This window comes from Cicer arietinum, chromosome 7 (assembly GCF_000331145.2).
Source record: "Cicer arietinum cultivar CDC Frontier isolate Library 1 chromosome 7, Cicar.CDCFrontier_v2.0, whole genome shotgun sequence".
NCBI lineage: Eukaryota > Viridiplantae > Streptophyta > Magnoliopsida > Fabales > Fabaceae > Cicer > Cicer arietinum.
The window spans coordinates 41,674,433-41,687,957 of record NC_021166.2 but is presented as its reverse complement, the minus strand read 5'-3'; the positions used below and the strand labels follow the sequence as shown (position 1 = coordinate 41,687,957).

General features: G+C 30.4%; 1 protein-coding gene across 2 annotated transcripts in view; it reads right to left on the bottom strand.

Moving 5' to 3' along the window:
- The window catches only part of ARF23 (auxin response factor 23), an 11,202-nt gene extending 7,306 nt beyond the window's left edge, over nucleotides 1-3,896 (bottom strand). For both annotated transcript variants that reach the window (XM_004511079.4, XM_027337084.2), the window contains exons 1-5: nucleotides 3,738-3,896; nucleotides 3,402-3,511; nucleotides 861-965; nucleotides 603-659; nucleotides 354-503 (exon numbers count right to left, since the gene is read on the bottom strand). In XM_004511079.4, the coding sequence (XP_004511136.1) occupies nucleotides 354-503; nucleotides 603-659; nucleotides 861-965; nucleotides 3,402-3,511; nucleotides 3,738-3,777 (462 nt within the window). In that variant the 5' untranslated portion in view covers nucleotides 3,778-3,896. The remainder of the gene's footprint in view (nucleotides 1-353; nucleotides 504-602; nucleotides 660-860; nucleotides 966-3,401; nucleotides 3,512-3,737) is intronic.
- Between the last annotated feature and the right edge of the window lie 9,629 nt (nucleotides 3,897-13,525).

Sequence of the window (13,525 nt, the reverse complement as noted above, 5' to 3'; positions counted from 1 at the left end):
TGTAGGGAAGCATGAGAATTTTTTTAGATATTTCATTTGGTTGAGTGTGGTTTGGTGTCTCTGGCTATTGCGAAACAAAATATTGTTTGATAATGGAATAACTGATTGTGTAGGGATATTTGCTCATATACAAATTTTAGTGTGGGGTTGATTTATTAGTGACGGATTTCTCATATCTTATATTTAAATTGTTACATTTAACCGCTTATATGCCTAAACTCTGTTGGTTTTAGTTTGTTTTTTTTTCTGATTATTGTTTGTTTTGAGTTGGAGTTCACCTTGTATTTCTAATAATTCAATTTTTATTATAAAAAATAAAAATCAAACAAACACAAGCAACGGCCAAAACAAACCAGTGGGTGGAAGCACTTCTCAGCATGTTGCATTGGAATAGAAAATGCACCATGTTTACTTGTTTCCATTGAAGTGAGTATCTTGCTAAAAGAGTATAATTCGCTAGGATTTTGAATTGCTTGATTATCCTCTAAGACAAGTTCTTGTGGCTGTCAACATCCAAAGCAATAACAAAAATTTTATTATCATATTAATCATTTCCACTCACACAATAGATGAATGAATGTTGATATTATAACATAACTAACCTCACCCAATGGAAATAAAGTAATTAGTGCAAAAACTTCATCTGTGTTATCCTCCACCTACAATATCAAATAAATATATTATTTTTGACACGCATTAAAAATTTATGACTTAATAAAAGCAATACAATTATTCCGTAAATACACCTTAAAAGATAAAAGATCGTAAATATATTTAATATGTTGGAACGTAAATTTGATAGCCGCAAGATTTTTTGAAAAAAAAAAATAATAAAACTTGTAAAAAGATAACAACACTACCTTTAATTGAACACCGATAACTATACACAAGATCTTAGAAGGCATGATCTGTAGAGGAGTTTCCTTGTAGTGACCATCTTGTTGATCTCGAGTAAGTATAGCAATCTATTCCAAATTTCCATCGTTAGTCCCATGAAAGGCAAATAAAATAGACCAAGAGATAGATTTTATATACATAACCATGAAAAGCAAACAAATAACAATTTTTCCCTCTAAATAAATCATATTTTTCAAAATTGATTATTAATGTAATAGAATTTAGGTCTCCAAAATAATTTTTGATAAAGTATAATGTTAGACATAACATGTTAATACAATTATACAAAGTTCCCACAATGTAACATGGAAATAAAAGTTTATTTTTCGAAAGAAAAAAAAATATTGTTCCTTCAAGTACATAATAGAATAATTAAGCATAAAAAACGTTGTTAATTAAGCATACAAAACATAATTTTGAAGGCAAAATAAAGTTTGCTTCATTTTTCATTTTTGCCCTTTAAAGTGTTTTTATTTAGGAATTGTATTTTATGTTACATTTTGTTGGTCTATTAGTCTTTTATTTCCCTTTCAATTGTGATTAGTACAAACAAAAGCATCTTAGAAACTTTATCACATTCTATAAAATTGTGTTCCTCGGTTCTATCAATTATCATTAAAACAACTATTAAAAAACAACTATTTAAATAGATTGTAAAATCAACTCAATTTCATGTTTAAATTAGATTTTAATATGTCATTACAATAATTTAAGAAAATAGTCAAAGTTAAATGATCGTAAATGTAATTTAATATTCTTTGAAAAAAACAAAGACTAATTTATGGAAAAATAGTAAAAGACCAATTTGAAAAATTGATCAACCTCAAAAGTCCACGTACATAATTTAATTTGAGAATTTGTCAACAAAGCTCATATTGCAAGACCGAATAGATCAATTATTTGAACTTCTATTGCATTTGCATAGTGGAACATCAACAAAGACATTTAAATTTAAAAGTAAAAAACTATGGCTCTATATATAACCGTCTCCACAACTAAGTTTGTTTATTTTATAGATGGAGTAGCAAGTACCACTAATTAATTCACACATGTAAAATAAAGAATCCGATTTAAAATTTAATTTTTTTAAAAAAAATATTCAACTAAATAATATCCACATTATAAATTTAATCGGACATTATGGACATATTACTAACAAGTTTTATTCGGTGTATTCAAAGTCGGCAAATCAAAATATTTTTTGTCAAGTACCAATGCTATAATATTTTTTACTTTTGTGCCAAAATAAAATATTTTTTTGCTGACAGAGGCAATATTCCCAATCTATATTATTATTATTATTATTATTATTATTATTATTATTATTATTATTATTATTATTATTATTATTATTATTATTATTATTATTATTATTATTATTTTTGTACACAACTATAATATTATTTTAATAAATGCTTTTTAAGGGAATTTAGTAAGCATTAAAAAAGTAAAATATACATTTTATAATTAATCCCAAAAATAGTAGATTTAATATAAAATAAATAAATATTATTTAGTACTATGAACCCTTTTTAAAAATACACTTATTAATTATATAAGAAAATAAATGCATAATCATAAAACTTTTTTAATAATTCTCTTAATAATTTATAAAATTAACATTATTAGAAATAGTATTAAAACTCAATAGAATAAACATTATGGCTCTCGAAAAATTTATAGATTATTTAAAAAAATATATTTAACTAAATAACGAGTGTTTGAGAATTAAATGTCTCTACCAAACCAATTAATCAATTACCGACACAATATTATTTTAATATTTTTCTAAAAATTAGATAAATAAAATATTATTATTTTTTATAAAAAAGAGTATTACTTTTTTTAAAGAAATAAAGATAAAAAGAGAATTATAATAAAAACTATTAAAAATAGAAAAATAAATACATTGAACAATTTTGTCATCCAAAGTTGCCTAAAATTTATCTCAAATCACCATTCTTCATTGTGACTAATTTAGAGTGAATCAGTTTTTTTGTTGTTGATAAAACAGGGAATCAATTTTAAAATTTAACATCCAATTGATGAACTATATTTCTCACAATACTAGATTAGCGTAATTAAATCTAATGCTTGAAATTCAAATAAAAGAAATTTCTCATATGTTAATGTAAAATGATAAAATACATTTTTTTAACTATGTTTTCGATTTCGTCTTTAAACTGAAACTTTATTAAAAAAAAAAGGCATAACAAAACTGGGAGCATATAGATCTAACTCAAGACAAGAAAAAAAGATTGACCAAAAGTGTTTCCGATTAAAAATCCTTCAACAATAATGAAAAATATAAATACACAGGTTGGGTTATTTATGATTAATAAAGAAAACATCTTATGTATTTCAAGCCCATATCTTTTCAATAAAAATGATATAAAAACTTTGGGAGAATTAAAACATTTCTTTACTATATGAACATAAAAGATCCTCTGAAAGAATAAACATGCAAAAGTTCAAAATATAAAATATAGGAAAGAAGATAGAACCTGCTCTAAGTGTCCTTGAGGGAAGTAGAAAACCTTGTCCCAAAGTTTGGGGATATAAATGGATCCAGCACATGCATGCCAAAGTTCAATAAACAGATTATCTTTCAATCCTATGACAATAAAACCCAAAATAAAATAAAATTAAAAGATGAATTTAATGGTGAAAAAATAAAAAGAAGAAAACATGAGACAATATATTCAAAATAAAAAAATAAAAATGAATTTACAATCACTGGAGTATAATTACAAGTGGTTGATATGAAGTGTGTGAGTGTTCGGGATCTCGAAAGACCGAGTTTGACTTTTACACCAAAAAAAAAAAATTACGACTATTACCAGATGTTGATCCATACACCCCGTCGCTTGCACCATTCATCTTTCTCTTTGTCCTCGATCAATGGTTCCGAATGAAGGCGCAGAAACCAAAATGATGTAATATAGAGAGAGAACAGAAACAATTTCCAATAAAAACAAAAATATATTTTTCTTATTTTTTGATGTGTTTCCGTTCTTTTTATTTTTATTTTTTTTATTAAATTTGTTTCTTTTTAGAAAACTTTCTTCCAAAAAAATTATAATAAAAAATAAAAAGAACAGAAACACATACAAAAGTGAGGAAAAAAAGACAAACGATATTTAAGAGTTGCGTGTTCTATGTTGTAAGCAAAAATAAAACCAATTTAAAAAATAAAAACGTTTCACACAATGTGACTCATGTTTACATGGACCCACCCTTCCTTGAAACCCAATATCATTTTGGTGGACAAGTTTCGTCTATATTTTCCTCCCTACCTTTCTCTTTATTTCTTTCTTCATTTGTTTTCTCGCATTATTCTCCCACTATTTTAAATCTCTCCCTATCTCTTATTTTACGACATAAATTGTCTAAAGTTACTCTACCTTTGAAAGTACAAAGGTAGAGAATCCAATTCCCATTTACGTCGTCCCTTACAAGGCGAACTTAGAGTTATATTTAAACAATTTATTTTTAAGAATTGTGATTAGTAAAAAAATAGAAATGAAAATAATGAGGTATGTGATGGAGTGATCTAGACACTATTAAAAAGAATTAGCTTTGAAAATTTAAACAAAAAAAATATGATATCTCCCTTTTATTTTTCTTAAGAAATTTAATTATGAGCAAATTAGTAACATATTTATTTCACTTCTCACTCCCTAAATTTGGTCACTAATTAAACTTTTTCTGATAATGGAAACACTTTAGAAAGAAAAAAAAAATGTCATCATAAACCAACACAAGTCATTTTAGCATAGTTTGTCCTCACTCATATATTTTATGGTAAATTTATCACAAGGACACCCATCCAAAGAGTGCTCCTAGTCAAGCACACTTAATAGTGAAGCTCTTATGTTTTGGGCTACTGAAAAGGAGTTGCTTCTTATTTGTATAAGTAATATCGATAAAACATTATAAGCGTTACTTTAATAATATAGTCTCATACCTAAACTGACTCATGATATCTCTCATTTCATTCAAGGATCCAAGAGTCGTTCATAGAATGTGCTTTGTGCAGCGGCAAGCACTCCCCGCCCACATTGGTCTTCCACGTCATATGCTCATCAACTTCTATTTGATTCGTCCCTGAAGCAGATTGCACTGGGAGATATCATCTCTAATACCATTTTTAATATCTCAATCCGCTTTAAGGATTTTTGCCTTACTCATATGTTTTTTGAGAAACTTTCAAAATGTCACTCATCCAAAGAATGCTCCAAGTCATGCACGCTTACCTGTTGAGTTATGTTCTAGGCTCCCAAAAAGAATATGCATCTTGTTGGTATAGATCGTACTAATCAATCCTTATAAGACATCATTCAACTTAATAGTAACATACCTTTACAACTTCATGATGCCTCTCGTTCAAAAATGATATGTTTTGTTCATGTGTCTTTTTTCCTATAAGCGTTTTATAAATCTCTCATTGAATATGGCTCGTGCATCAAGGAACACTTGATCCCCATCCATTTCGGCCTTAAGCATCACCAAATTTTAGATCCACAAGTGGCTTTTCACATCTCATTGCACTACTTTTGTAAATAAACATGTTAATTAGAAATTAGCATTTTGTTTCCTGTCTAGAAATAACTATAAATTGACTTGATGTAATCACTTTGTATCACCTTTTATAATTTAGATAATTTTACTTTGATCAATATAATACTCTTATAGATTTTCTCTCATCTCCTTTCATGGATATCATATTTCTTACATGGTATAAAAGGTGTCATGATTTCCCCCTTATGATTGACAAATTTAATCTTATCAGAAGTCAAAGAACGCAAGGGAAAAATCAAAATTTAAGGACTTAGTGAATTTTGAAGAAATATTATGCTTTAAAAAGACAGTTCTAGCCAAAAGTGGAAAAGATGTGGACCACATCAACACCACTAGCCGAATTCGACATAGTTTAGGTGTAGTCGACATAGCTTAGGCATGGGTCATGTCAACACCACTAGGCGTTAGGCCAATTTATCTATAACAAGCAACAAAGGGCTTTGGTCTATAGGCTACTTATCTATTTTATGAAATTACATGTACTGCACGATTACTTATTCACTATCAAAATTCTTAGGCACACCATTTAATTCCTTGCAATTTTTCGTTTTCTTTGCTTACTTTCTTATATTTATTTTCTTTTTTCTTTGCTTATTTTCATAAAACTTACTCCTTTTTACAAACACACTGTTGATAGTGATATTGTCAAATATTAAAATTAAATTGGTTTTACGTCAATAGGAAGTGTATTGGCCAACTATGATCGAAGATTGTATCACTGTTGCTAAATTTTGTTAATAGTTTCAAGAACATGGTTATATAAAAAATGTGTCAACAAGTGTATTGCATGCAATTTTGAAACCTTGTTCATTTAGAGTATTAAAATCATGTTTGTTTGAAGAACAATTATCCTTACTTCTTATTTTGATAATAACCAGATATCTATAAGAGCAATTTATGTTTTAATGTAATTTTCTGAGATGTGCAGATTCTCTAACACAAGCTCTGATAGTGATCATCTGAATATGTAGAGATTTTTCACTCTTCCGCTATATAACCAAGTCAAAGCTCAGATTAATGCTGCTAAAACCATGTTTGTTTGAAGAACAATGAGCCTTAATTATTTTGATGATAACAAAATTATTTTATGGAGTAGTTTATGTTTTAAAGAAAGTGTTTAAGTTGGCAAACTCTCTTATAATAGTTTTAAGGCTAGACGCCACATCCTCTAATAGCCAAAGAAAGAGAATTAACTAATCAAGGCAAATGCATTATGACTCTGATCAACCCAATCTCAACGCAACTCTGGTGAATTTGACTAATGCAAGCTCACTTTGATAATTATGGTAATCCAGTTGATGTTTGGTCAACATTTCAATTCAACGCTCTATTAAAAGTTAACTATCTTAAGTCAATCCTTTGATCTCAATATTTTGATGTAGTGAACTTCTCAACATCCTTTTCTCATTAAAGTTGGACTTATTCTCTAATTGAAGAAATGCAGTGACATCCTCTGTTAAACTTGTCCTTTTAAATCAAGATATGTTGATTCAGTTATGAAGATGTATATGGACAAGTTTTAATTGCCGATTCAGTTACGAAGAGTCAGAAACCTTAATTACTTTTGAGTTTCTCTATATAAAGACTAATAATCTTCACTACAAAAAAAAAAAAAATACACACGCACACAAGAAAACCAACTGCAAAAATACACAACAATCTGAGCAACCTTGGACTATCACTTTAATGTTGTAACATCCTATTGTGAGAGTTATTCAAAAAGAATCCATAAACAATTTCTTGTAACCTAGCCTAGTAATGGTTGTTGTCCTCAACAGCTTGACTGTATTAAGCTAGAAGGTTGAGAAGACTTCAATATAATCATATTATTATTATTATTATTATTATTATTATTATTATTATTATTATTATTATTATTATTATTATTATTATTATTATTATTATTATTAATATTGTTATTATTATTGTTATTATTATGACTAACTCTAGTGATGAAGCTACAAGTGGTAATGTTAGCACACCTCATCTATTTGATGGAGAGAGATTCAAATACTGGAAGGACAGACTAAAAAGTTTCAACATCTCACGTAACCGTAAAGTCTCGGACATGGTCAAAGACGACTATAAATGTGGCACCCAAGAATGATGTTGGTGTTGCAATACCTAAAAAGTGCTCAAAGTTTAACAAAATAAACATTACAAGATGCATCATAAAGCCATAAAATTTATGATGAACACAATCACCTTCAAGGAGTTTAACAATAGCAGTAACAAATAAACAACAAAGAGCCTCTTCGATGCTTTATGCCTCAACTATGAAGGAAGAAAATAAGTGCAAGAAGCCAAGGCAAACCTGCTCCTAAGAAAGTATGAACTTTTCTAGATGGAAGGATAAGGTCATTGAGAAAATTTTCTCCAAATTCCAAACTTTAGATTTTTTGCTAAAGGTTCTCCAAAAAAGTTACTGTACAACTCATCATGTCATGAAAATACTTAGAAATCTATCCATCAGGTGGAGACCAAAAGTAATAGTTATTCAAGAGGCTAAAGATCATAACAAAAGGGAAGAAATCAAATTCTAAGGCTCTTCAAAGATGAACTAAATATGAACCCATGAGAACCCATGTGATTGAACTAGTTAAAGATAAACCAAAGAAAAAGTCAAAGTCTATTGCTCTCATTCGAAAACAGAAGAAATCAAATTATAAGGATTTGCAAGCTAAGGAAGACTCAGAGGAAAGTGAACTTGATGATTAGAGTGAAAACTCATATTATGAAGAACTATCATATATCTCAAAGAACTTCTTGTGCACGTGGAAATCCAGGAAGAAGCCATTTCTAAAAAAAGATTTCACACGATCCAATAATAGTAAAGAAAGAAAATAAAATTTAGAGAAGAAACAAATTATCTTTTATGAATGCAAAGAACCATGACACTTCAAATTAGAATGTCCTAAGCTTGAAAAGAGAAGTTCTAAGAGTAAAATTTCATAGGAAAGAAGAAAATTATGATGGCTACCTTAGATTATTCTGATGAATCCTCTGATAAAAATGAATAACAAGAAAACATGGATCTTATGACATACAATCATTTTGACTCTGACAGTAAATCTATTGATTAGGAAATTGAGGTATTATATGACTTTTCTCATAATGAACTTATAATCATGTTAAATGAATTTATAAACAAAAATCAAATTATTTCCTCAAAACTAAAAAAACATAGAAAAGCTCATCCCATCTTAACACATAAGTTCAACACCGTTGAAAATCAATTTGAAACTATAAAAGGGAAAATTCGACTTTGAAGGATGACATTCCAAAATTCTCACAGGAAATGGTTTTATAACTCTGTTAAGTATAAAAAGGCTTTTGAAGAGTTTCTTTCAAATGACATATACATAAGCAAACAAGTATATATAATCTATGGCGTTAACAAAAACAATAGAAGATGTATTGGTTTTAAAGAACCCTAGGAAACACCTAAATTTAAATTATCTGAATTTGTCTGTTCCTGTTGCTTGAAGAAAGTTCATGACAAAAAAATTTGTCATATGTTGAAAATATGGAAAAACAAAACATCTTTTCGAAGTCAACACCAAATATGTTCATTTGCATCTTATATACTTGTTCTTTTCAAGATTCGAATTAGGCGTTTGGTGCCCAAAAGGTGGCTTTGTTGAACGTGTGAGCAAATACCATAAGGGAGTGACGTGGAACATCTTTTAGAAGATAAAGATCAACCACCCTAATATTGTTCTAGAACATATGTGGTCATGTGTAATCAACTCTAAACCTGGGAATATTAACACCATCCCTTGCTCAAGGCTGATTATTGTTGTGTTGATGTGGACTCCACTCATTAGGGCTTTGGAGGAAGTTAGAGGGCCAATAAATGATGAACATATGGTCTTTTCCTCTACCCTTACATTTAATATCAACAACATCAAGATGAGGAGTATTGATGCTAAGGATAATATCAAGCTAAGAATAGAAATTTAGAGAATCATTGGACGGTTAAGTGGGTCCCAATATACTCCTCTCTTATTTGGAGGTTCATATGATCCAAGCTTATATCAGGATGCACCAAAACAACAACGAACTACCTCCAATCTGCTTTCCTTTTCCTAGAGTTGTATAGGTATATGAGAAGAAGAGGAATAGGCAAGTTAGGGTTGTTACTAAAGTGGTTGAAGAAGAAGAAAACGCAAATAGGGATTAAGCTAGCCTCACTCAGAGGAAGAAACAAAAAGTAACTCCTTCTACATAGAAATCTCTCGCTACAAAAGAAACTCATATCCTCTAAACACTGAATTTCCAACTTACCTCAACCAAACACAACTCTCATACCCCACCCATAACTCCACTTTTGGAGAGTCTTATAATAGTCTAAAGGCTTGGCACTGCATCCTCTGATGACAAAAGAAAGAGAATTAATATATCATCAAAAATAAAATGTGAGTCTTATCAACACGCTCTCAACGTGCCTCTAGTGAATCAAACTAATCAAGTTCACTCTGATGATTTTGCATATGATTTTTGTGGCAACCTAGTTGATCTTTTGGTCAACACTTCAAGTCAATGCTATGTTAAAAGCCAACTATCTCAAGTCAATCTTCTAAGCCCTGAACTTTGATGAAGTCAACTGCTCTACATGCTTCACTCATCAAACTTGGAATTATCCTTTGAGTGAAGAAATGCAATGACATCATCTGAAAATTTTATCATTTATTAAACTTGTTGTTTTAAATCAAGATACGATGAATCAATTATGAAAACATCTATAGATAAGTTTTATTGTTGATTCAAGATCTTCAAAGATTGATACGATTCATTTAACCTACGGGACTTCATGCAATCACATCAACAATTAGAAATCCTAATTAGTTTGGAGTTTTTCTATTTAAAGACTAATGATCTTCACTGCATAAAGTACAAGAAAACCAATTACAAAAATAAACAGCAACCTGAGAAACCCTGTATTAACACTTTAGTGCTGAAAGTTTACTTATATTCTGAGAGCATACTTTTGTAACATTGTCTTTTTAGAGTTAATCAGACAAATGCTTAAAAACTTTCTTGTAACCTAGCCTAGTAGTGGTTGTTGTCCTCAACAGCTTGATTATACTTAGCTAGAAGATTGAGAAGACTTGAACAACGCTAGTCTGACTAGTAGGAGTTCAGTGGCTGTGTGAAAAAAATGATTGGTGGTAAACTAGGAAAAATCGGCTTTGTGTGTCTCTTCTCCGTCTCTTTAGTTTCTATTGCTTTAACTTACATTGGTAACTTCTATTTTGAAAGAAACTTTTTTTTGAAAGAGTTCACAATTCCAACCCCCGCTCTCTATGGTGGATTTGCCATAGCTACAGTGTTTGTGGTGAACCTAGATAAATCGATTATGTGATCTCTATTCCTTATCTCCTTACTTTTGTTAATATTGTTTTATGTTTCTAACCAAAACTTATTTTCATTTAAAAGATTTTTAGATTAAAAAAAAAATCAAATCCCCTCTTTCTTGTGTTCTTTCACCATCATACAGGACGTGCCCGCTATTTGGTAGGCAAAATACACCTCCAACTCGTCGAAGGGGCATAAATACATTTGAGTAGGAGTGGTTTAGTTCACTCAAATGGTTGGAGGCTATTCCTTTGAAAGAGGTAGCTCAAGAAGATGTAATTGAATTTATAGAAAATCACACTGTGTGTAGATTTGGTTTACCTCAAACAATTACCACTGACCAAGGATAAATCTTTGTAGGTAGAAAAATGGTTGAATATACTAAATCAAGGAAGATAAAATCTTACTTCTACTCCTTATTGCGCACAAGCAATCGTAGGTTGAGGCCATGAACAAAATGATCATAAGTTTGATTAAGAAATATATCAATAAAAAGCCTAGAAATTGGCCTAAAACTATTAATCAAATTTTATTGGCTTATAGAAATTCTCAAAGGGATTCAATAGGCACATCCCCTTACATATTCGTGGTTAGTCATGATGCAGTATTTAAAACCTTGTAAACACACTATGTGTAAAGTAATAATAAACTGAGATAGATAAAAAAAAAAAAAAAAGAACTTTTAATAATGTATTGATAGATTATAATATGTTGGAACATTACATAAAAGTGAAAGTACAAAGTTGCATAAAATTACATTAAAGTGAAAATACATCTAATAGAGAATCTAAATGTGGGAGATAGGGGTCGAACCTATATGAAACACTCCTCCAAAGACAGGGAGTTTTCGAATGTATTGGAGAAGGGGCCTTACCAATCTTCTTTGTCGAATCCAAATGGCATCCATATTTCCTCATGTGACTACAGCAATGGAGATAACTTGAGAAGTTATCTAGATTGACATATTGCAAAGAAAGATGATCGTTGTCATCTAGGGGTTCTGCAAAGAAAGTTTACATGTTAGAAGAAATGGTAATATGAAAACAAAATCTCCATCAAAATCCTCGTATTCCTCTAGAAATGGACCCAGCACCATGTTTGCTGTTGGGTGGGCTCACTCCCCAAGTGGAACCTACCAATTTTACTAATATTATTATTATTATTGAAATAAAAAGAAAAAGAAAAAAAATATTTTAATGGGCTTGGCCCACTTGAAGGTAATAAAAGGGATTTAGAAATCCCTAAGAAGACACACAGAAAGACAACGGAAGAAGAACGATTGCCAGAGAAGAAAAAATAAGGGTTTGGTTCCAGTGGTGGTAATAGGTGTGTAGCAAACTTGTTCCGTTTGATCTACAAATTTAGTATGTTATTCCTACCACTGAGTTTGTTATTTTAATATATAATTTGAGTAGTTTTATCTTCTCTGAGAGTTACTTTGGCATACCCACTTTAGTGGAAGGTTGTTATAAGGTTGTTATTGTTGATTGATATTCCTTATTGTTATTAGGAAGACTCTTGGTGTACCCATTAATTATTATAGTGGAAGTTTTTACTGGACTAGGTCCCGTGGTTTTTATTCTCTCAATTTGAGGGAAGTTTTCCACGTTAAAAATTGCGTCTGTCTCATATTTAATTTTCGGCCAATTATTATTGCTCTTGGAATTGTATTTTCTGTTTGGCCATTTATTTGCACAGGTGGGGGAAAAATATTCCGCATTATTGAGATAATTATCGCTAATTATCTCTGATTTTTCCCAACAAAGTGGTATCTAGAGCTCGATTATTTGATTTGTGCATTTAAATGGAGGAGGAAAATAAAGGTCCCAATATGATTAAACTCAACTCTTCTAATTATACACTTTGGAAGACTCTCATGGAAGACATGTTATACAGTAAAGATTTGTATGATCCTATTGAGGGTGACACTGCTAAACCCGCAGATAAATCTGACGTTGACTGGAAGAAGATGAATAGAAAGGCAGTGGCGTTGATCAGGCAGTGGTTGAATCTTAGTGTGTATCCACATGTTGAAACTGAAATAGATGCTAACAAGATGTGGGAAAAATTAAAAGAGTTGTATGAACGAAAGAATGTGCAAAATAAAGCATTCTTGATTCGGAAGCTGGTGAATATGAAATACAAAGATGGGGATTCAATGGCAGAGCATATGAGTATTTTTCAGAATACAGTGAATTAGTTGACAACTGCAGAAATTAAATTAGATGATGAGTTGCAAGCGTTGTTATTGTTGAGTTCCTTGCCTGATAATTGGGAAGTCCTTGTTGGGACGTTGACCAATTCAGCTCCAAGTGGAAAGTTGAAAATGTCAACAGTTAAAGAGAGCATGTTGAATGAAGAAGCTTGAAGAAAGGAACGTGGTTTGATTGGTTCTTCCTCAAAGTCAGAAGCACTAGTTACAGAGTCACGGGGGAGAAGTCAATCTAGAAACTTCCATAGACGCGACAACTCTAAAAAGTCATAGCAAGTCAAGAAGCAAGTCGAGGACTAGAAAAGAAGTGATACGCTATCATTGTGGCAAAGCGGATCACATAAAAAGAAATTGCAGGTTCCTTAAGAGAGATCAATCAAGGGAAAGAGATGAAAACAAATAGAAGAAAAATGATAAAGATACAACAACAGTTGCATCTGTTAATAATGTCTACATTGTTTGTGATGAATGTCATGA